The sequence below is a fragment of the Aotus nancymaae genome, unplaced genomic scaffold (assembly GCF_030222135.1).
Source record: "Aotus nancymaae isolate 86718 unplaced genomic scaffold, 86718_ANA_hifiasm-v0.15.2.pri h1tg000010l, whole genome shotgun sequence".
NCBI lineage: Eukaryota > Metazoa > Chordata > Mammalia > Primates > Aotidae > Aotus > Aotus nancymaae.
In genome coordinates, this window is record NW_026988421.1 from 62,090,141 (window position 1) to 62,114,276 (window position 24,136).

At 49.7% G+C, this 24,136-nt stretch overlaps 1 protein-coding gene across 3 annotated transcripts in view; it reads right to left on the reverse strand.

The window, feature by feature from the left end:
• Positions 1–9,700: 9,700 nt before the first annotated feature.
• Positions 9,701–24,136, reverse strand: part of LRRC20 (leucine rich repeat containing 20) — a 76,052-nt gene continuing 61,616 nt past the window's right edge. For all 3 annotated transcript variants that reach the window (XM_012460316.2, XM_012460317.2, XM_012460318.3), the window contains exon 5: positions 9,701–12,219. In XM_012460316.2, coding sequence (XP_012315739.1) covers positions 12,065–12,219 — 155 coding nt within the window. In that variant the 3' untranslated portion in view covers positions 9,701–12,064. The remainder of the gene's footprint in view (positions 12,220–24,136) is intronic.

The window sequence follows — 24,136 nt, forward strand, 5'->3', positions numbered from 1 at the left end:
GGCTTACCCAATATAATATAGCTGTAGTGGAGCAGAGAGGCTAAGAACACTCCCCTGCACTCCTTGGGACTGGCTGTGCTGTACCTTAGGCCTGCCTCCCTCAACTTTTTTGGCCCTTTGGGAGAGCATTTGAGAAAGCTAAGGGTGTACCCATCCAAGATGTAGAAGCAATCCCTGTCTGTCTTGAGGAGCCTCACCACTTCCTTGGCCTGCAGGGTTTCCAGCTGCATGCATTCTGGCCAAGAGCTTGACTTGGACCTTCATCCTCAGGGAAGCTGCTCCCCATCCCATCCCACCTCCAACAGCTACTGCTGGGTTCACATGCTGTGCCTAGGGAGGCTTTTTGCAGAAAGCCTCACCATCCTAGAAACTGATTTCCATCTGAAAAGCTGGATGCGAGGAGGTGGCAGGAAGAAAGTGGAATTGAGAAGTTCTTTAAAGGGGGAAAAGCCTCCTGTGCCCACTGAAATCCATGTGGACACCTGCTTGGAGAAGCATCTAAAAGGAGCGGTGGAGGAGGAAAAGAGAGTGATCTCAGAATCAGACTTTCTCGGGAGTAGTGAGGGCAGTCAAAGGGGACAATAGAAAGCCAGAAATCCAGGTATTTTTCTTTTTCTTTTCTTTTGAGACAGAGTCTCGCTCTGTTGCCCAGGCTGGAGTGCATTGGTGCCATCTTGGCTCACTGCAATTACTACCTCCCAGGCTCAAGTGATTCTCCTGCCTCAGCCTCCCAAGTAGCTGGTACTACAGGCACTTGCCACCACACCTGGCTAATTTTTGTATTTTTAGTACAGACAGGGTTTCACCATATTGGCCAGCCTGGTCTCAAACTCCTGATCTCAAGTAATCTGCCTGCCTCAGCCTCCTAAAGCACTGGGATTACAGGGGTGAGCCAGCATGCCTGGCCTCCAGATATTTTTCATTAAGAATTTCAGCTCCCAATTTAAAAATGTTGGGAAACAAATTCACAATTATTTTGAAACATGGTACAGACCAAACAATAGATCTGTGAGTAGAATTTCGCTCAAAACCCTCTTGCAACTTCTTAACATCTCTAAAGACCAGGAGTTCTCAATCCTGGCTGCATATTAGAATCATATAGGGGAGCTTTAAGAAAAATCACTGGCACTGAACCTCTAATGCAGGCTAATTGAAGCTCACTCGACTCTATGGAATCAGACCAATTCCACTGTATTCATCTCTGTTTGGACAGGGCCTACACATCAGTGCTTTTTCAAAACTCTCCAGGCGACTCTGACGGGCAGGCAAGATAGAGAATCACTGCTCCAACCCTTCTTGGCTTTCCACCTGCCACAAGGGTCCTGGTCTCACAGAACTCGTGCTTAACTGCGGGAGACTGGTTAGTTGCAGATCCGCTAACTGCTCCATGGCTTGTCATGTGCCATGCGTTCTATCTAGCTATCTTTTGGTGCTCTCTCTCCTGTCCCCCTCCTCGCCTGCCAATCAGCCTGTCTCTTGTCCCATCCTCTCTGCTCCCACATCTCTAGAATAGCTCTTAGACCAGTGATTCCCAAACTCTGATGCACTTTAGAATCTCCTGGGGAGACATGAAGCCATCACACCCCATACCAGTAAAATCAGAATGTCTCAGTGTGAAACCCAGATCAGTTTTTTGTTTGTTTTTAAACAGTCTTGCTCTGTCTCCCTGAAATACAGTGGTGTGATCTTGGCTCACTGCAACCTCCACCTCCTGGGCTCAAGTGATTCTCCTGTCTCAGCCTTCAAAGTAGCCAGGATTACAGGCATGCATCACCATGCCCAGCTAATTTTTGTATTTTTAGTAGAGACGGTGTTTCACCATTTTGCCTAGACTAGTCTTGAACTTCTGACCTCAAGTGATCCACCTGCCTCAGCCTCCCAAAGTTTTGGGTATCAAGTACCAGCTCGGCCAGAGAGACCCCTGCCCAGGTGGCGCTGAAGACAATGAGAGGCAGACACCCAGACAGAACAGCAAAGTGGGTCTATCCAGGGGGCCAGCAGCCTACGGAGCTGAGAGCCTCGGGGGCTGCCAGCATTCCAGGCTGAAGGCCCGGAGCAGAGTCTGATCCACGTAGTTATTCTCTCTGCACAGGTGATTATTATTAACAAACAGGTGTTCTGTATTTTCTCATAACTCAAAAATATTCCAAGTAGGCAGCTGTTTCCCACTTACCACTGACTACAGACAAACTAAAAGGTGTTCTCCACGAGGGAGCCCCGGGGCAGGGGCCGATAGCGCAAAGAATTGTTTTAACTGGTGTCCGATATTTATACATTGTTTTACCACTTTGGAATGCCCCCAGTGGTTTTCCACTTGGGGAGCGGGCCGGCTAGGTTTTCCTTGCCATCGTTCTTCCTAGCAAACAATATATTCTATCATCACTCAGCATTCATCGATGTTCATAAACTCGATATTTCTCAAGAGCTGGGATTATAGGCATGAGCCACTGCACCCGGCCCCAGATCAGGAGTTTTTAAAGATTCTCAGGTGACTCCAATGTGCAGCAAGATTTCAGAATTACTGTCTAGGACAGTCCAGTCATATTTCTCTTCCCACGGCTGTCTCTCTGGCTAGCCTGTGAGCCTCCCACTCTGCATTAGTCTGTTTGGGCTGCTATGACAAAATACCACAGGCTGGGGGGTAAAAAAAAAAAAGAAATTTTTTTCTCATGGTTCTGGAAGCTGAGAGTCCTGGATCAAGATTCTGAAACTGAGGGCGCTCTTCCTGACTTGTAGACACCCCTTCCCACCGTGTCCTCCCACGGCACTTTCTCGGTGTGTGTGTGTGTGTGTGTGTGTGTGTGGTGTGTGTGTGTGTATGAGAGAGAGAGAGAGAGAGCGCATTCTGGTGTCTTCTTTATAAGGACACTAATCCTAATCCTAACCCTATCTCCAGTCACATTGTGGGGTTAGGGTTTCCACATAGGAATTTTGAGGGACACATTCAGTCCCGAACACCCTCCAAGAGCAGAGACCTTTCTCTTGCACAGCAGCAGGGCCCGTCCTGGCATCCTCCCTGGTCACAGGCCCTCTGCGGGTGTTGACGGAGTCCACACAGCCTGTGTTGGCCTCACACACACTCCTCATTCTCTAAGCAGAGTTGGAGTCGTGTTCTGAGATGCCTAAGAGGGTTGGAAGGCCCCCGGGAGAAGGGTTGGCATGAAGCCCAAGAGAGCCCTGTGGGATAGCTCTCCTGTGGTGGGGAAGCCAGGCATCTCCCATGGGAAACTCAGTCTATCATCCCTGGCTGGAAATGGAAACAGGCCTTTGGGGCAAGGAAGGCCATTGGTGTAGCTACCATTTTGAAAAGGCTCAGACTCCACAGCGAAGGGGGTCTCTATGGGGTGAAAATATGGCTCCTGGAGTCAGACCCCCAGCACATCCCCAGCATTTTCAGCATGTTTGTTTATGGTGATGTGAAAGGAGAGACTGTCCTCTTAAAAAGCAAGGCCAGGGGAGCTGCAGAGAGGCTAAGGCCTAGGCAGGAGTGGGGTCCCTTCCTAGGAGCCAGGAGGCATCCCTCCGCCTCCTTAACCAGCCTCTGAGGAGCAGTCGCTTCAAAAGCTTTTAAAATGCTTATTAGTCAGCTCTCCCTAGGGAAGCAGGTCAGCGTCATTATCTGCATTAATAAATGACAAGTGAGTGTTCCAATCGCTGACTCACTTCCACAGCACAGCTAGGGCAGCAGTGGCCATGGAGGAGATGCCAGGAGTGCCACATAGAGGAGCTCCCAAACCCCAGCGTCCAGTGAGATCCACAGAAAGAACCCGGGACATGCAGCCAGGAAACCTGGGCATTCGTCTGGGTTCCACCAAGTCCCTGTACATCCTTGGGTGGGTCGCTCCACTTGATCTTGGAACACTGTGGAACATTCCCTCTGGAACTCGGTGTTCCCATTTATGAAGCAGAAGAGGTTTGGAGCAGAACTTTTTCCCTCGGACAGCCCACCTTCTCTGGTGAATCCGCATGCAGGGAGTCTTCCTGAGGCAGACTGCGACGTCCTGAGGAAGTCCAGCTCTCTGGCTAGGGTTCCACATCCTGGGCAAGGGCAATGACAGCTTCTGGGGTGGGCACTACTAGGTCAAGAAGGATTGAGTCCACTGTGTCAGGAAAAACACATCTCTACAAGGTGGTGGGAAGGTGGTAAAGTCTCTTGGGAAGAGGCGTGCAGTTATCTGGGATAGCTGCAGCTGCCCTGGGGCCTCCTCCAGCTTAGGTAGGGTCTTCTGTAAACCATTTCCTGGGCTCTGGACACCAATTCTACGAGACACGGACTCCGCTCTGGATTTGAGGCTGGGTATGGTGGCTCACACCTGTAATCCCAGTGCTTTGGAAGCTGAGGCAGGAGGATCTCTTGAGGCCAAGAGTTTGAGACCAGCCTAGACAACATAGCAGGACTCCATCTCTACAAAAAAATTTAAAAGTTAGCTGGGCATGATGGCACATGCGTGTAGTCACCACTACTGGGGAGGCTGAGGCAGGAGGATCATTTGGGCCCAGGAATTCGAGGATGCAGTGAGATTGTGCCACTATCCTCTAGCCTGGGCAACACAGTGAGACTCTGTTTCTTAAAAAAAAAAAAAGGCTGAATTTGGATCTGAATTGAATCTGAATTGCACCCCCCCCACCCCCAACCTGTCTAATGTCTGCTCTTGGCCAGGTTGTCCACCTCCTCTCCCCAGTTTCTTCATCTATATAATCGAGATAATAGTAGCTGCCTCCCGTGTTGCTGTAAGGGTTAAACGAGGTGAGAAGTGGAGAGCACTTAGTGTGGTTGCAGACACAGTGTGAGCTGCTAGCACAGATTTTTACTGATGCTTTTCACTTCCTCTGCTCTTTTTGACACCTCTGGTTTTTGCCTTTCTCCTCAAGCTTTGGGTGGCTCTTGTCTTTGTTTTTTTTTTTTTTTTTTTTGAGATGGAGTCTGTCACCCAGGCTGGAGTGCAGTGGCATTATCCCGGCTTACCACAACCTCTGCCTCCTGGGTTCCAGTGATTCTCCTGCCTCAGCCTCCCGAGTACCTGGGATTATAGGCACTCACCACCACGTCCGGCTAATTTTTTGTATTTTTAGTAGAGACAGGGTTTCACCATGTTGGCCAGGCTGATCTCGAACTCCTGACCTCAAGTGACCCACCCACCTCGGCTTCCCAAAGTGCTGGGATTACAGGCGTGAGCCACACCTGGCTGGCACTACAGTTCTAACACACTCCCAGGTGCTGTTGATGCTGATTGTCTGAGGTCCACACTTTGGGTAGCAAGGGCCTGGTCCACTAGGAATTCCCTTCTGAATCGTGGCAGGGGATTAAAATAAGATCACATGGACAGGGCAATGCCTTATCAACAGCAGCAGTCTCATCCTGGGGGGCTTTCAGGCACAGTGGCAGGCTAAGGGACAGCATTGGGGACTGTCTGTTCTCACTCAGGTCATATACAGACTCCTGGCCACTTCACTTAGGAAAAGCCCCAGCCACAATACCATGACCTGCGAGTGCCTGGAAAGACCAAAGTGAGGAAGATTTCCTGCTGTTTTTCAGACCTATGGAAGCAAACTCTGCTGGTGAGCACAGGCATTGAATATGGGACCTGAGCTTGGGCTGGTAGGTGGATGTCAGATGGCAGTTCTTTCACAAGCTGAGGCCCCCAGGCATCAGTGCACATCAACCATCTGTCCATTCAGTCATTCAGTAAATACATGTGTGCCCACTGTGGACCAGGCATCGCTCCAGGTGCTGAGGACACAGCAGAGACCAAGAAGGACAAAGATCCCTCCTTCATAGGAATTTTATTCTAGCGAGAGTAGACAGACAAGAAGCAATAGATAGAAGTAAATCATAGAGTATGTTAGAGAAGCACTATAGATGATAAAGGAAAAGGTAAGCAGATTAAGGGGATAAAAGTGACAGAAGTGCAATGGGGCAGACAGCAGTAGGGTGTTGAGGGCAGGCCTTGGTTTGAGTAGGCTTGAAGGAAATAAGGGAGTTGGCCATGGGAATATCTGGTGGGTGTGTGAGTGGCTGTGGGGAGAAATGTGAAGGCCCTGAGATGTGTGAACATACATAGGGTGTTGGAGGACCAGCTGGAAGCCAGGGTGTCTGGTACGAAAGAGACCACAGAAGTAACAGAGGGCGGATGACTCCAGACTTGAAGACCATGGTAAGGCGTTGGCTTTTATGCTGAAGGAAGTGGAGAGCCATGGCAGGACTTGGACCAGATGAGACAGGATCTAGAAGGACCCTCTGGGTGCAGTGTGAAGGGTGAGCAGGGACCCTTTAAGGTACAGAGGTATAGGTCCTGCTTCCAGAGTCTGGTGTAATGGGGCTCATGTTGGCCTGGTAATCTGCATTTCAGAAAGCTCCCATGATTGGTTCTCTTGCAAATATCCCAGAGATGCAGCACCAGCCCTTGCACAGTGACAGGTAGCCCATCCACAGTTTTCTATGCAAATGGTGTCAGTTACTGAGACTGCAGTGTGAGTGTCACCCCTTGGAGTCATGCACTGATGCAGTCCTGCAGAGTCCATCCTGGAAGGCACCCCAACTTAAGTGCTTCCCAGCTGCAGGAAGCCGGGTGCCCGGTGCTTCTGCTGGCATCAACTTGGGGTACACACATAGGGTAGCGCAGGCTCCAGTTGGCTCTCAGCCAACACCTTGAGTGCTTCATCATCCCTGACAGAGCCTTTGCAGATTCCTGAACTATGAAGGAAGCAGGGACCTGCCAGTTTTCTCATCCTCTGCGGGGCTAAATCTCCCATTGGTCAGATGAGCTTCAGGTATGTGTGGCATGCAGCTCTGCACGGTCCTAAGAGAGGCGAGGTTCTTATCTGGGTATTAAAGGCTGTGCCCACACAAGGGTGGGCATAAGAGAGGAAACTGGTGTGTGAAATGGGCACCATGCTGATGCACTTACCTTTGTCACCCGTTCTTAACCCTATGGCATTAGGGAAGGCAGTGTTGGCATCTACTTTATAGATAAGGAAAGTGAGGGCTCAAAGAGGCCTTTTCACTGGAATGGGTTGGAAGAAGGACCATGTCAGCTGAAGAAAGTGATCAAACACTTCAGTCCAAGCTGGCCTCCTGAGAGGCCCGGGGCTCACAGCAGCAAAGCAAACCAGTTTGAACCAACCCCAGCTCTGCTCCTTCCTAGGCATGTGCTAAGCCTGTTTCTTCATCCATAGAGTGGGCAGCAAGAAGGGTGATGTTAACAGTAAATGAGAAACACACAGGCCGGGAGCAGTGGCTCACACCTGTAATCCCAACCCTTTGGGAGGCTGAGGTGGGTGGATCACCTGAAGTCAAGAGTTCGAGACCACCCTGGCCAACATGGTGAAACCCTGTCTCTACTAAAAAAAATACAAAAATTAGTAGTGCATGGTGGTGCACACCTGTACTCTCAGCTACTCGGGAGGCTGAGACAGGAGAATCACTTGAACTCGGGAGGCAGAGGTTGCAGTGAGCCAAGAACGTGCCACTGCACTCCAGCCTGGGTGACAGAGCAAGACTCCATGTCAAAAAAAACCAAAAACCAAAAACCAAAAAACCCAAAACAAAACCACATACCAGTGCCTGCCTGGTGCTGATACACTAGGAGCTCCAGGGGTGCTCTTGCTTGGACCTAACGCAGCTGGGCTGTGTCCCTTTTCTCAGGCATGGATCCAGCCTGCCTGGCCTGGAGACACAGTCAGAGCACGGCCTGGCTGCTCATGGGCCAGAGAGGTTTTCCTGCCCAGTTGCCTGAGTCACGCCCTTCCCCCAGGCCTGCCCTTCCTGGCCTTCATATCTGGCTCAGGGCTCTGCCGAAGCCTTCTGGGGTAGCTGCCAATTCTTGCCTTGCCCAGAACTGCTGCTCGCTTTCCAGGTCTGGCTTTCTGCAAAGGGACGGGCACATCTCATGTGAAGAGCAGATCCAAAGCAGGGCTCTGGGGTACAATGCAGTACTTGGAGGAGACTACCATCAGAACCCTGTAGCCCCACACAGCTTCCCGTCTACATTATTCCACCGTCTTTTCCAGCTTAGCAGTACGAGTCCAGAAAACTGTTGCCCAGGAAGAAAAAGTTGTAAATAACTTTATTGTTCATTCCAGGAGCTCTCCGAAGGAATCATTTACAGCAACATCAAACTGCTCAACTCTTAATCACAAGAGAGTTTACGCTCCAAGACTCTTGGAACCCTTTGCCTCAAAATCCCCCCTTGCTGTGTCCACTGATCCTAAACTACATCCTGATCTTTACCCAATCCTAATTGAGGCTTCCTTCCCTGCATTGAAAGTCCCACCTAAAACCAGACTGAAATCTCTCGTCACTTCCTGACTGCCTTCCCCAGTCTGACACCCTAGGAAAAAGGTGGAGAGGGAAGGATAGGATCCGCTTTGCCTGATTAACAGGTGGATCTGGTGATGTTTTTGGCGAGGGATTCTTCAACAGGAAACTACGCAGGTGGGAGTCCTCTCTCTGACCACTGGCCTTTGGGGTGGGGAGGCCAGCGGCCTGAGTCCAGGCTAATCCACAGGGGACAGTTAAAAGTGATCACAGGGCCTTCAGGAGCTGAGAAATAGTGACCATATGAGTTCCGGAAAGGCCCTTGGGGGTCTCCTGGTGTAGCCCCTTAGTTTTACAAACAGGAAACAGGGCCTGGAAAGGAAGAGATTTGTCCAAATCCCAAAGCTAGCTAGGATTGTTACAGGGATTAAATGAGTTAATATCTATAACACACTAAGACACTGCCTGGTACCCACTAAGCTCTATGTATGTTTGTTAAATAAAAATAATGGATCAGCCGGGAGCAGTGGCTCATGCCTGTAATCCCAGCACTTTGGGAGGCTGAGGTGGGTGGATCACCTAAGGTCAGGAGTTCAAGACCAGCCTGGCCAACATGGTGAAACTCCGTTTTTACTAAAAATACAAAATTAGCCAGGCGTGGTGGCGGGCTCCTGTAATCCCAGCTACTCAGGGGAGTACCTGGCCTAAAACTCAAGGCAAACTTAAGTTGGCCTCTCAGACTTAGAAAAAAGCAAACCCTGACTTTAACATTGAACCCAGAGCAGCAGTTCTCTAGCAAGCGTCAGAACCACACAGAGCGTTTGTTAAGACAGAATGCTGGGCCCCACTCCCGATTTCAGATTCTGCACATCTGGTGTGGGGTCAAGAATTTGTATTTCTTTTCTTTTTTTTTTTTGAAAAGACGGGGTTTCACCATGTTGGTCAGGCTGGTCTTGAACTCCCAACCTCAGGTGATCTGCCCACCTTGGCCTCCAAAGTGCTTGGATTACAGGCGTGAGCCACCACACCCGGCCAAGAATTTGTATTTCTAACCAACTTCCTGGTGCTGCTGATGCTGCTGATGCTACTGGCCCAGAGACCCCTCTTTAAGAACCATGGACTCAGCAGAACAAATGACTAAAGAAGTAATTTCTGGCACCAATAAGGGAGAAATTTGGAGATAGCAGGTCTCTTCATCCTTTCCCAGATGCACAGTTTCCCCCTGACGTTTAGCCATCCTGCAGCAGAGCAGCTGGGGGGCACGCACCAATTCTGCTTGGCTGCACCTGTGCCCACCTGTGACTAATCCATGTTTCATCCCAGTCTAGCCTTCTCTACCTCATGCTTTCAACAAGAGGGCACCCCTCTTGCATGTGGGCTGGTTTGACGCCCAGGCTGTAGGAGGTCTGTACAGTGAGAATGAATTAAACACCAACCAGGCAGATGAAACCAATGCATTCTTTATTGCAGACTAAAGCTAAGGGGCTCACTCACTGTGAGCTCTGATTTGGGGGCTGCCGTGGCTGCCCACGCTTTCCCCGAGAGGCAAGGGCAAACTCTCCAAGCAGAGGAGAAAACAACTTCCAGAAGCTGCCCCTTCAGAGGCCTGAGGTGAGGACCTGGGTCAGCAGACAGCTTGGCATGCAGGGGTTAACCAGAAAGGCCAGGTCCAAAGGGCCAGGCACACCTAACCCTCATCTCCTGGTGACTGCAGGTCACTCCCTTCTTTGGGAGTGCCACACAGACTCTGGAACAATCTAACAGGCCAAGGGTCTCTCAGGGCTGGTTAAGGAGGAGGCTGAGCACAGGCTCGGATCCCTGGAAGTGGCAGGGGGAGAACTGAGAGAACCTTCACCCTCTCCTCGGAGGATATCCCCAGCCTCGGTTCTTGCTTCTCAAACTCTAAAGTGCTTATGGGAATCAGCTGGGGGTCCTGCTAAAATGCAGGGTCTGAGTCGGGAGGTCTAGGGTGAGGCCTGGACTCTGCATTCCTAACAAGCTCCCAGGGGACACTGCCACTGCCGGTCCACAGACCACACTGTGAGTTGCAAGGCTCTGGTCATACACTGCCTTTGTGCACATCAGAGAAGCATGCCTCTTCTTCAACAGGGAGAAACCCTGTCCAGGTCACAAGGCAGGTGGGGCCAGCATAGCCTGAACAGGACTTCAGCCCCAACTTGCCCCCAACACCCACAGATGAACTCGGTAGCTCTGGAGATCCTGTCTTAACCTCCTCATCCTGAAAACTCTTTGCCCAGAGTTTGACCAACCAGGCCTTGTGATATGAGCAGAATGAACAGTTTCTTGAGATACTGAGAGCTCAGTGATAGCCCAACAGTGGCCCAACCTGTCAGCTCCTTACCAAGAGACAGGAGACCTGGGCAGGGACAGGAGAACTGGGAGCTTTCTGAGCAGGGATTACTGCTCTGAGCAGTGATCTCAGCTCTTAACATCTTAGCCCTAGGAGTGCTAAAGTGGCCACTCATCCACAGAATGCAGGATTGGGTGGCCTGGCTTTGCCTCAAGCCCAGGTGCCTCAAGAGATTCAAACAAAGGTGCAGATCAGATGGGGTCTGGGGCACTGAGTCAGCTTGCTCCACACATGAGAGAAATGGGAGGTAGATGCCTGAGGACCAAGCAGTCTTTAAGCCACAGGTGTTCTCAGGAAGAAAAAGCCCCAGGCGTTCTCCTGGTAGGGGACCAGCCATTCCCACTTGCTGGGTACTATCCCAGTTTTAGCACTGAAAGTTCCACATCCTGGAAAACCAGGACAGCTGGTCACCCTGTTGCCTCATCATACCCTAAGATGCCAGGTTGAGTCCTTAAAAGGACTAGGTCATCAGGGGTTTGGGTGTTGGCCTGGGAACTGGCTGGCTACAAATTCGGTGATTCACACCGTGTTCTGCCCCCAGGGGCCCTGACAAGGCAGCCAGGCTGCTGCTAGATGGGACTGAGGCGAGGGTGGCCATCTGATCACTTCAGACCAGAGCCACAGGTGCAAATGGCTCTGCCGTTCTCTGGGCCACCTCTCCCACAGCTCAGGGGTGACGCTACAGAGGGACGGAGCACTCAGGACTTCCCACCTCGCCAATTTGTTAACTGTCAGGAAGGACAAAGCTGACATGACTTGCTCCCCATTCCCAGCCTGCTGGTCCTCGGGCTCCTACATGAATGTTCTTGCCCCGCCACAGCTCTCGCAGGACTCCTAGCTGAGGCTCCTCCCAGTCCAGGGACCACAGGGGTGAAGACCGGGCCCTGCAGAGGGCCACATCCAGGTCAGTTCTCAGGAAGCAATAAATAGATGGGGGTTGTCTTCTCTTCTCAGGACAGCAACTGGCACTCAGCACTAAAAACAAGGCCTCAAACCCGCAGGGGTCCAGAAAATACCCAGCAATGCCCACCTGTGCCTGCTGATCTGGAGGTAACTTGGAGGCACATACTGCTTAAAAACCTCGAGGGAGCCCAAAGGAGGTAAAGGGTCCCTGCCTTTTTGTAGGGACCTTTTCCAAGGTCCCTTTTTTCAAGTGACAAGACGCAGAGAAGGCAGGAGATCTGCCTGAGCTTGCATAGCAGCTGTAAGTGCCCAGAGTCCAGGTGGCAGGCCCCATCTTGCCTCTTCCCTTGGGCATTCCAGAGCCCACTACTGTTGTAAGCTATCTATCCAGACCGGTTGCACCCTACCCACCACTTGCTGATCGGCCCACCCACACCCAGCCCGCAAGCTTGGCCTCCCATGGGCCTCCCTCCCTTCCAGGGTGACAGGCCAGTGGCCTCTGTCCCTTGCTGGGTGGGCATGAGGAGGGTGGCCTAAGGTAGGGGGGCTCTTGCGCCCTCCGGAGACATGAGCATGTCAAACTTGATGAGCGGCGGGGCGATCACGCGCACCTCGGCATTGAGTGGGTTGAAGCGGAGGTTGATGCTGCGCAAGGCTGGCATGGCGGCCAGCTTCTCCACGGGCACATCTGTTGGGGACAGAATGGACAGGTTAGAGAGGTGGGGGCCAACCAGACAGAAAAGAAGGACAATGGGCCAGGAGGACTCTGAGCACATGATGGTGAGGGGCAGCTCCCCAGGACCCACTGCACGTGGGCTCAGCTCCTGGTGCCCAGCCCTCTGCGAGGGGCCATCAGGCCCACCAGGATATGACAACCACATGGATGAAAGCATCCTAAAATATAAGAATCAGCTGCTTCAAAAAGTCAAACGTAGGATTACCATATAACCCAGCAATTTTACTCATAGGTAGAACAGAAATAATTAAAAACTGGTATTCAAACAAACAGTTTTACACTAATGTTCATTGCAGCATCATTTACAATAGTCAAATGTCTGCCAATGGATGAATGGATAAACAAAATGGTATATACATATAATGGAATACTATGCAGCTATTTAAAGGAATGAAATTCTGATACAGGCTATGCCATGGATGAACCTTAAAAACATTGTGCTAAAGAAAGAAAGGCAGGCACAAAAAGAGAGATAACGCATGACTCCACTTATGTGACGTACATAGAGCAGTTAAATTGATAGAAACAGAAAGCAGAACAGAGGTTACTAGGGAGGAGGAGAAAGGGCAGTAGGGAGTTACTGCTTAATAGCGACAGATTCTGTTGGGGTGATGAAAATATTTTGGAAATAGATAGTGGTGATGGTTGCACAACATGGTGAAAGTAATTAATGCCACTCAGTATGCTTAAAAATGGTTAAAGTCAGCTGGGCTATAGTCTCAGCTAGTCAGGAGGCTAAGGTGGGAGAATCACTTGAGCCCAGGAGTTCGAAACCAGGATGGGCAACATAGTGAGACCCCAGTCTCTATTTCTTTAAAAAAAAAATGTTAAAATAGCAAATTTTATGTTATATATATTTATCACAATTTAAAAATAATGTAATATGCCAAAAACCACTAAATTGCATACTTTAAATGGGTGAACTGTATAGTATGTGAAGTATATCTCAATAAAGCTATTAAAAAACAAAGACTATTGTGTGCATAAAGAATATTTTAGCCAAGAGAGAGGAAGCTGGATACAGTGGCCTATGGAAATTCTTCTTAACTATGGGAATGCCATTCTATATCATGTCAACTGCTCCATCATACCCCTAAAGAGTCCCCAAAGAAGCAGACATGACTATCTTGGGTCTATCTAAGGGAGGTTAGTTACTTTGAATTTATCAGGACTCTTGATAATGTGCCCTACCTCTACTATTGCTCCAGAAGAGCTATCTGGGAAGTTCCAGACTATGTTGGATCATCACTTAGAGATGGAATGTTCTCTGGAATCAAAACAAACATATCTCCTGTCCCAGCTCTAGTTTCCAAAATTTAATGTGTAGAATATGGAAATCAAGTTTCAAGCTGTCATCCACCTAACTGACATAAAGATACTAGGGTATTTGCCAACACTCATCAGAAATGCCACATTGTAAAAAATATAAAGATCGTAGTGATCTACTAATTAATTCCAGGTCCAATATTCTCAGTTGTAATTGAAGAGGCGGCGCAGCCTAGTGTCATAGACATGAAATGTAACAGACAGCCCTGAGCTGATGCCCAAGTTTTATCACCTAAAAATGTTTACTACTTCCCTGTACCTTGTAATCTTGAAAATGGAAATAACTAATCTTTCCTCAAACAGAATTAAATTGGGGAGTGACTGCTTAAAGGGAATGGGGACTCCTTTGGGGTGACAAAAATATTTTGGAATTAGATAGAGGTGATGATTGCACAACACTGTGAATGTCCTAAATGCCAATGAACTGTACACTTTAAGTGGTTAATTTAAGTGGTTCATTTTATGTTATGTGAATTTCACCTCAATTTTTTTTAAAGGACCACAATAAGGCAGCAGCTATATTAATACTCAGTAACCTGTTCCTCCCACCTAACCTTTAGGATCACTCAGACAAGAATAGGACGCTTGCCTCGATGCAAGCCCTCTATCCAGGCTGAGGCTCTGGCTGCATCTGCTCTCCCCTGATCCAACTCTGTGAGCAGCCAGATCCCATAAAACCTCCCACCCCAGCACAGGATGGGGCCAGACCTCACCCCATGGAGTCCTACACAACCTCAGGCCAATAGTGACGACAAGAGCCAGCTCCTCTCCTCTCCTGGGCACCAACTATTGGCCAGAGTTGGTGGGGGGTTTGTTTCTGTGGTTGTTTTGTTTCTAATTTTAGAACACACTGGTGAATATTATGCACATATTTTACTTGAGATCTGTGCTATAGATCTCCGGCCACTTCTTTATATATGCATTTTTAACTAAGCACCAGTAACAATCTTCTTTGTAATTTATTTTTAATTTTTAGTTGTGGTAAAATCAAATAAATTTACCATCCTAACCATTTTTAAGTGTACAGTTGAGGAGCATGAAGTACATTTGCACTGCTGTACAACCAATCTCCAGAACACTATCTTGCAAAACTGAAACTCTATACCCATTTAAACAAGAACTCCCTATCCTCCCTCCTCCCAGCACCTGGCAACCACCGCTCTACTTTCTGTCTTTATAAATTTGACTACTCTAGGTACCTCACATAAGTGGAATCATAGAGTATTTGTCTTTTTGTGATGGGCTTATGCCACTGGGCATAATGTCCTCAAGGCTCATCCACGTTATGGCATGTGGCATTGATAATGCAGGATTATTCAGCCTTGAAAAGGAAGAAACACCAGGCGCAGTGGTTCATGCCTATAATCCCAGCACTTTGGGAGGTCCAAGCGGGTGGATCACCTGAGGTCAGGAGTTTGAGACCAGCCTGGCCAACATGGTGAAACCCCGTTTCTACGAAATACACAAAATTAGCCAGGCATGGTGGCAGGTGCCTATAATCCCAGCTACTTGAGATGCTGAGGAAGGAGAACTGCTTGAACCTGGGAGGCGGAGGTTGCAGTGCGCCAAGATTGCGCCATTGTACTCCAGCCTGGGCAACAAGGAAACTCCATTTATAAATAAATAAAAAGGAAGAAACTTCAGACACACGCCATAATGTGAATGAACCTTGAGGTTCACCTGTCAACGGTCACCTGGGTTGCTTCCCTCGCTTGGCTATGATGAATAATGCTGCTGTGAACGTGAGTGTGCCAATATCTCTTCGAGACCCTGCTTTCCATTGTTCTGGGTGTATCTGCAGATGTCTGTGACCCTCGCCCAGATAAAAATAGAAAACATTTCAGGAACCCCCCAATAGAGTTTCCTTGTGCCCCTTTCCAGTTTATACCCCCCGATCTTCCTCATCATTAATTCAGTCTATTCCTGACCTTCATATAAATGGAACTACATAGCATGGGCCGCGCTTTAAATGTTTTTAGGACTTTAGGTTTGAGAGAGTCTGAAACTTTTTTTACTCAGGAAAGTTGAATATTATTGTCTTAAGTCTCTTCCCCCCTCCCTTTTTCATTTGGAAATAATTTCAAGTGTATAAAATGTTGCAAAACTAAAAATAAAAACAGTAGCAAAGATACCAGATGCCCTTTAGCTGGATTCACCAATTGTTACCATTTTATCCTATTTGCTCTATCATTTGTGCATGCATTTTCTGTTTCTCTCTCTCTCTCTCCACACAGACACACACACTTTATTCCTGAATCATTTGAGTGTACCACACATACATTATGGCCCTCAGTGTGTATTTCCTAGGAACTGGGACACTCTCTTACTTATATAACCACAGTGCAGTTATGGGTTCCAGGTGCTGACACTGGTAGAATGTGTATCTAACCCAGGGCCCACAGTTCAGTGTGGTCAGGTGTCCTAACATCCTGTACAGGACATCCCCCTCTAGTACCAGAACCAGTCTGGAATCAAGGATTGCATTTACTTCTAACTCTGGGCTCCTTTTTCTTTCATGACGTTGACATTGGAGGAGTAGTGCCCTACCCCTCTCCCTTTTTAAAAGTTCCTCATTTTGTGTTTGTCTGGTGTTTCGTCATGATTCGACCGAGATTTCACACAGGTAAATGTCCTTCCTGGGGCATCACGTCAGAGGCACGCCAAGATCATCTTTATTGTTACTTTTGATCACTCGATCAATGTGTTACTTGCTTTCTCTACTATATAATTACTGTTGTGTTTTTTTTTTCTCCCTTGCAACTAACAAGAAGTCTGTGGGGACACATCTTAAGTGCGTGCAAATATCCCAAACGTTGGTTCTCACCAACATGTAGCATTCATCACCTTTAGATTTAGCATCCACTAAAGATTCCCACCTGACCTGATCTTTATGATGGCTGCAAAATGATTTTCCAGTGTCATCAGTCCTCAGCATTCTACTTCTCTTCCATTTATCTATTATCAATATAGACTCCTATGTTTCTAGGGATTTACAATTCATTATTGTACTTCATTATTCTGTGTCGGGGGAGGCAGCAATGGAGGAAGGGTTTAGAGTGTGCCTACATAAACTAGTTATAAGTAATGTATAAAAGAAATCAGGAACAATAAACTGCGGAAGGCCACGGAGGCCTCTAGAGAGGAAGGCCTCTCTATGCCAGCATGTTCCCAGGAACAGAGTGACCTAAGCTCTGATATTCTAAACATAGTGCCCAAGGACATAACACTCCCTTGAAGCACTGGAATCTAACCAGACATGTTGGCTCCTTGCTAAGCCCACTCCCATCAGCTGCACCGTCTATTGATAAACATATGCTTTTAGCTCATGAGAAACTCACATAAACCACCACTGCTATCAATTTTATGTTTGATGAACAGCCTTCCCTTGACCAATTCACCCTACCACCTGCACTATAGATAAAAGTGGTTGTGTTCAATAAATATTGTGGAAACCAGAGCTTGGGGCCTTCACTGCCTCCATTACAAGTGATGGTCCCCTGGTCCCACTTTCATTCTTAATCTGTCTTTTTCTCATTCCTTTGTCACCACCGAACTCAGGTTACCCATGGGTGGGGTGTGGGGGCTGGCTCCTTACAATTCTGATGCTCAAATTGTCTAGATTTGACCAGTGGGAGCCAGTTTTGACATGGCTCCAGCACTTTTCAGATGTACTGCCTGACTTTCTAGGAAGACATATCTTGAGCCTTCCCTGTTCCCAGCCCTGGAATCAGTCACTTCTCCAAGAAGTCCTGGTTCTTTTCAATGGGGAAGGGTATCAGTGCCCAATAGTACCAGTGTGACTGAACAAGCCACATTTTACAATCCATCCACCAGGCCTGTGTACATCGAATCCATCTGCTTGTGACTGCTGCCTAGTATACCATGCTGTGTGCCCACCACACTCTACCTCTCTACTGTGCCAGCGATGACACTCAAGTGGCCTCTATCTGTCCTTAGGAGCCAATGTGGGAAAGTCTTTGGATGTATGCCCAGAAGCAGGACTCATTGCTCTGTCTAAGGATATGTGTATACACCTCCACTAACTGCTCTCTAATTCCTGTTGAGTCTCCCTGGGAGCTTCCCAACCTTCCTCCGACAAAAGCTTTCAAAGAGGCTGCTTGGACCTGTCCAGAGGCCCGGCCCCCCTCCAGGCTGCCAGACACAGAGCCCTGACCTTCAGCAAGGTTTCTGCAGTCTCCTCCTTTACCATGCCTTGAGCCCTGCAGTGAGGAATGGGTTCCACAACCCCGGAAGGAGGGAGGACAGCTCTGCTCCCTATGCTCCGGAAAGAGCCCACACAACTGCATCCCCCGAAGACAGATACTCTCCTCTCCTCTGGGCTTGGCAACTGGAATGTGGCTCCACGCCAGCTCTCCTGGGGAGAAGGGGATGGGAGGCCACTGATTTGGGACAGCCCCTTGTATGTGCAGATGCACACTTGACTTTATAAAGCACCTCCATGTTTGATCCTCCCCATGGTCATGAGGGTAGAAGCAGTACAGGTGCTCCTCTGCCCACTTTACAGAGGAGGAAACTGAGGCTCGGAAAAGACTGATGCTGAAGGGCACAGAGCTGGGGCCAAAATTTGCCCACATGTCACATCATGTCCTAGTGTCCAATGTCCAATGTCCATGCCCGACGTGGTGGGCATGGGAAGGGAGAAAGCAACTCAAAGGCAGAGAAAGCAACCTGAATTGGCAGAGGGCTTAGCACCCATGGGAGATCCCAGGGGCCTCTTCTCCCCAAAGCTGTCTGCCAGGCTAAAAGCGGGAGTTTGCAGGGATGTGAGCCTCTGGAATCTCTGTGCTGCGCCACGTTTGTCGTTCATGATGGCTTTTTAGGTAACGCATGTTGAGTGCTTACTGACTGAAGTTCTTCAGTTTGTTTAATCCTCACAAGAGCTGCATGAGCCGAGTACTATCGTTATCTCCATCTTATAGACGAGGAAGATGAAATGTGAAGTTAAGTCCTTGCCCAAGAATAGACACCCAGCCAGGAAGTGCTGGAGACAGGCTCTGAAGCCAGGCCCTGAAGCCAGGCCAGCTGCCCCAGAGCCCATGCTCTTCATTCCACCTCTCAGGTGGCCTTCCCACCTCGCATCTCCACCACACCCAGCTATGGCAGCCTTTCAAGGAGCTCTTTTAGATAAGAGAGAGAGAAAACAGTCTTCTTGCAGGGATCTCCGGGACCCAGCAGCAGTGTCTGGCTTTATCTGACCAGGACGCTCACCACTCCCTGGACTACCCAGCCAGTCCCTCCACAGCCAGGGACCTCACCCCCAGCAGAAGCCAGAGGGCACAATGCAGGAGTCACGGACTCTCTGGGCCCCATAAGGTCCCCATGGCAGGCATTTCCCTGCTGACCTGTCCTGAGAGACAGGGTTTCCTGGAGATGTTCTCAAATTGGTTCTGGAATTTTCCAGGCCTCCTTGTTCTGCTGTGGGTCACAGCACAGAACAAACCTATCCCTTCTTGTCCATGACACTTCTGAAGCCTGGAGCTTAGAAAACACCACCACTTCTTTAGGTCAAGGCCCCCAGGTCCTTTGCTTCATGTGATAGTTAGGAGGGGGTGGGTGGTGGTTTTAAGATGAACAAGCTCTGGAGTCAGAAGGATATGCCTGGTTTTGCAGTGACTGTGGTGCCTCAGACAGGATCCCTGCACCTGAGCTTTCCCACCTGTAAAATGGGGTCACACTGCCCACCTTGCAGGGAAGCCTGAGAAGTTGACAGGACGCCTGCACACCGTACACCAGCACAGTGCTCCAGCAACATGTGTCTAGCTAGTACAGGTCCCCAGCTCCCTGCCACTGCTCTGGGGACTGCATCCATTGAGCAGCAGCCCAGATCCCTGGGGACAAGCCCACAGAGCTTGGCCAGCAGAGTCTCAGTCTGAGTTCTCCCCCGAGATAACCTGGATGTCAGCTCACATAGAAAAGAACAAGGACTGAGCCTCAGATTTCTCCTGTGGCTCCTGGAGCCCCTCACAGAAGGCCAAAGCCCCAGATTGGCCTCCGCTGAGAACACCAACTAGAAAGTTCATGGACACATTTATATTCATGGGCCATTGACAAGAAGCTGTACAGATCATGGCAGAGAGACCACGGGAGGCAGGAGGGTCCTCAAAGTTGTGAAAACCCAGGCTCGGTGGGAGGAAGTAATTTTGCCTGGGGTCACCCAGCCAGTGGGTGGCAGGGCTGACAAAGAGACAGAGAAGACTCTTGACCACAGAGGAGCGCTATGCAGGAGTCCCCAGGCCCTGTAAACAGGCAGCCAGATTCCCTAACAGGAGGAGCTCACCCACCCTTAGACTCTGGGGTGACCTGCCCTCTCAGTTCCATGAAGGCAGGCTTTGCGTATGAGACCAGGGGCCCAGTCTATGGCTTTGAATGCTGGGGAACAAAGGAAATGTTTAATCCAGGAGCTGTGTCCCCAACAAGAAGATTGGCTATAAGGCAGCCAGGGGTGGGAGGATGGTCACCACCTGCCTGGAGCACGAACCATGTGACAGTTTGCGAGCCAGCAAGGAGGGGTGGGAGAGGCTGGGAGTCCATGGCAAATGGAGGCTTGGGCAGGAAAAGACGCAGAGATAGGCTGTTTTCAGAAGGCAGGGTTATGAGCAGACGTGACTCCTGGGAGAAGAGGAAAGCAAGAACAGGCAATAGGAGTGGCCACTCACCTCCTTCGCCTTCTCTGGAGTTCACGCGGGTGCAAATGTCACACCACACAGCTGCCAGCAGCCTGGCCTCCCTCCTCCCGGCCCCTTGCAGGGCGTCGGGGCTAAAGGAAGGTGCTGCCTACAGTAGTTCTTGAATCTCTTTTTTCAAGCAGGGCCCCATTTTCCCTGCTAATAATTAATAATGGCTGGGAAGAAAAGGGCTAACTCCTTGGACTCTTGCACATCGTCACATTCAGCATCTCTGTTGCAGCCATTCCCCAGCGGCACAGACAGCAGGTGGGCAGGGGTACAGATGTCTTCCCCTCTGCCCCTGATCACCCAGAATAAGAAAGACCCCTTGCACTTGGCTTTTATTTCATGGGCCATCAACTCCCATTAGACACAGAAGGAAATCAAGGTGCAAGGCGGTATAGACATTACCTTTGTCTAAATGGGCCCAGCAAAGGGGGCTGCTTCTGGGAACTGATGTTTGAGGCCCACATTAGACGGTTCCTCACAATGATCCATTTCCCAGGTAAAGAAACTTGAGTCTCAGTTTCTTCATGCCCAGGGTCGCCAAGCCAGTAAGTGGTGGAGGCAGGACAGTTCCCAATCCCAAAGCCCATATGCTTCAGCCCACAATGCAGAGGGGCAAGGCCAAGGCCAGAACCTGGTCTTGGCCCTTGCACTGGCCCCTGGCACCCAGAAGATAACAATGACAGGCAAGTTTTGCTGAGTGATTCGGTAAGGGCTGGACTGTGGGTGAGAGATCACAAGCTCAGTTGTCCAGATATCCCCACTTCAGAAATGGGGGCTCAGAGCTGCTGTCACCCCTTCTCCCCATCCATGACTAAGGACCCCTGGTCCTGCCCCAGTTTCTCCAGAGGAGGCTGAACAGAAGCTGGCTAAGAACCCTCCCAACTCTGAACTCTGTCTCGTCTGTCCCTCAGCTGGGAAGACCAGTGGCCTACACAGCAGCCCACACAGTAGCTCCTGAGGGTGGGAGGGGGGGTCCCCCTGTCATGCTGCTGCCACAGGCTTACTGGGCACGGCAGGAAGACCCGCTGCAGCCCTGCCTGGAGCACATCTCCATGACTCCAGGCCTAGTGGGAGCAGCACTGCCGGGGTCTCAGCTTGTTGTTTCCATGTCTGCCACAGAGCTGGCCTCTCCGGGGTCTGTGGCATTCTCTGAATTCAGCAGCATTCACCCTGCTGAAGGCCAGTAATAGCTTTCACAGGCACAGAGCAGGGATTAGGTATAGCTCTTTCCCCTAATTTAACTGCAAAAGTCATTTGAGCAGCTTAGAGGAAGGAGCGATGGGGCCATGAAACACGCCAAAGCTCGTGGAACCAATGTACCAGAGCAGTCAAGCTAGCAAGTGACAAGCCCAGGAAGGCAACTGGGAATTTCCGGGAAAAGCTGAAAGATCATTTACGCCCACGGCATCCTAACAAGAGAGGCAGATAGCTGGAGGCTGCAGAGGAGAATATGAAATGATCTGCATTTTGTGGATGGGGAAACTGAGGCTTGGAGAGGTTAAATAAATGTCCTGAGGCGAAACAGCACTTCAGCAGCACAGTGGTCTCTGGACTCTGTTGTACCTGGAGAGAAACGGGACCTCAGCTTTGCCTCAGTAGCACGGGCCATGCTCCCATCACCACTCACTGCATCCTGCTGCTCCCCAAACCCCAGCTCAAGGGCTGCTTCCTTTGCCACTCCCCTTCATTCCCCTCCAAAGTCTGTGAACACTTTCTTTCTACCACACTCGTATCATGCACCATGCTCCGCATCCTGTGAATATATCTGTTCACTCCTGTAAATGTGCCACCAAGCACAGTGCCCATGGGGTGCTCCATATCTGTTGGATGAATGAATGTCTAACCTTTTGAACTAGACCATGAGTCCCTTCAGGCTGAGACCACCCTGAGCTGACCACACAACAGATCCACCATCAACGCTGCTTAATCAACTCAGTGACCACAGCTACACTCAAGAGTTGGAGCCCATTCCCCGGCCTCACGCATTCTGTGCACATTTGTCAGTTAGGGCCAGGCCTCTGTGGACCAAGGCTATGATAAGATACTTATCCTAATCTTCCCTTTTGGCACTAGTAATCTAATTTAGAAAATGCAAAGATATTGATGAGCAAAAGCAAACTCATCACGTCCCACCAATCTAGAATGAATCACTGTTAATGTCTTGGATATGGCCTTCCCCACTGTTTAATGTGTTAGTGTACATATACATATATACTCACACACATATATATCTCCAAATGGCCTCCAGATAGCGTGTCATGACATGCTGTTCTTCATGACACACTGTAAATATCTTTTCAGGTTACAAATTGGTGACTTTCTATGGCTGCATCGTAGTCCATGGGATGGATGTACCACTTTGGCTCCTGTTCCTGTTGTTGGACATTCAGGTTGTTTTTAATGTTCCACTTTCTTTCTTTTTTTTTTTTTTGAGACAGGGTCTTGCTCTGCTGCCCAGGCTGGAGTGCAGTGGCATGATCTTGGCTCACTGCAACCTCTACCTCCCAGGTTCAAGAGACTCTTCTGCCTCAGCCTCCCAAGTAGCTGGAATTACAGACGCATGCCACCACAGCTGGCTAATTTTTGCATTTTTAGTAGAGACGGGGATTCACCATGTTGGCCAGGCTGGTTTCAAACTCCTGACCTCAAGTGATCCACCTGCCTCAGCCTCCTAAAGTGCTGGGATTACAGGTGTGAGCCACTGCAACCAGCCTCCAACATTCTACTATTCCAAATAAAGACAGTCTTTGAGTCTACAGGGCATTCTGGGGTTACTTCATCTCTTTTAGACTATGACTGTAGAATGTAGGAATGTGAGATTCTATAATCCTTTTATGAAGGCAGAGGAATGTTCCTTTACCTTTCCCATGGCCCCCAAGTGTATAGGCTTCTGTTGCAAGGCCTCATGTCTTAGGTGGGGACTAAAGTCAAGGACTCAGTGGCCTGTGGCAGGACAAAAACCTCAAGCAGAATGAAACCATGCCCTGTCTGGCCCTCCTCCCACCGCAGACAGCCACCCTGGACTCCCATCTATGTCTGTGGGAAGTTTAATCAGTAATAATAGAAGCAGAATGGGCAGTGTTTACAGAAAATTACCTCCCCAAGGTCAGCTTGCCCCCGTCTTGCTAATTGTTAGTGCTATTGACAGGTAAACTTGTCTCATATTAGTGAGACCGGCTGAGAAGCAGGATGATTACAAACGATGGCTCCTGAGTGCTTTCCTCATCCAATGTGGTGCCCAGAGTGGAATCCTGTGTCGAGAAGGAGGGGGTCGGAACCCAAGTAAGTGTTGGGGCAGTAAGCGCCTAGCACAGAAGTAACCAGAAGAGCTGGCTGGCCTCTGATTCCAGCATTGCTGGAGAATCCAGGTCAGCCCTGGCCCCACATCTCAGCCTCAAGGCAGCTCTGGTGTCTGGACACAAAAACAACTAAGATCAAGGACGCCCTGCTGTGCTGTGCCGAGCTGCACACCCCTCTCAAAATGCCACGAGACAAGCAAGCAGACTGCGGCAACCTGGAGGGGACAGGGGGGTCATGCTGCAGCAGGAAGGCTCCGGGACCACACACACACACACACACACACACACACACACACACACACACACACACCCCTCTCAGACCACTACACCACACCCTGCTGGGCAGAGCCAGATGGGCAGGGGCTGAGCCTTCCCTACCTCCACAGGGCCCTGGACTGGGCATCCTGGCAGGGGTGGTGCTGAAGCAAACAGAAATAGAACAGCTCCAGCCCTCAGAGAGCCAGGAGCACACTGCACAGCCTTGACAATCTTGCAGACTGAGTTCTTGCTGGGTGGACTGGACTTCTGAGTCCCCTGCTGACGAAGGGC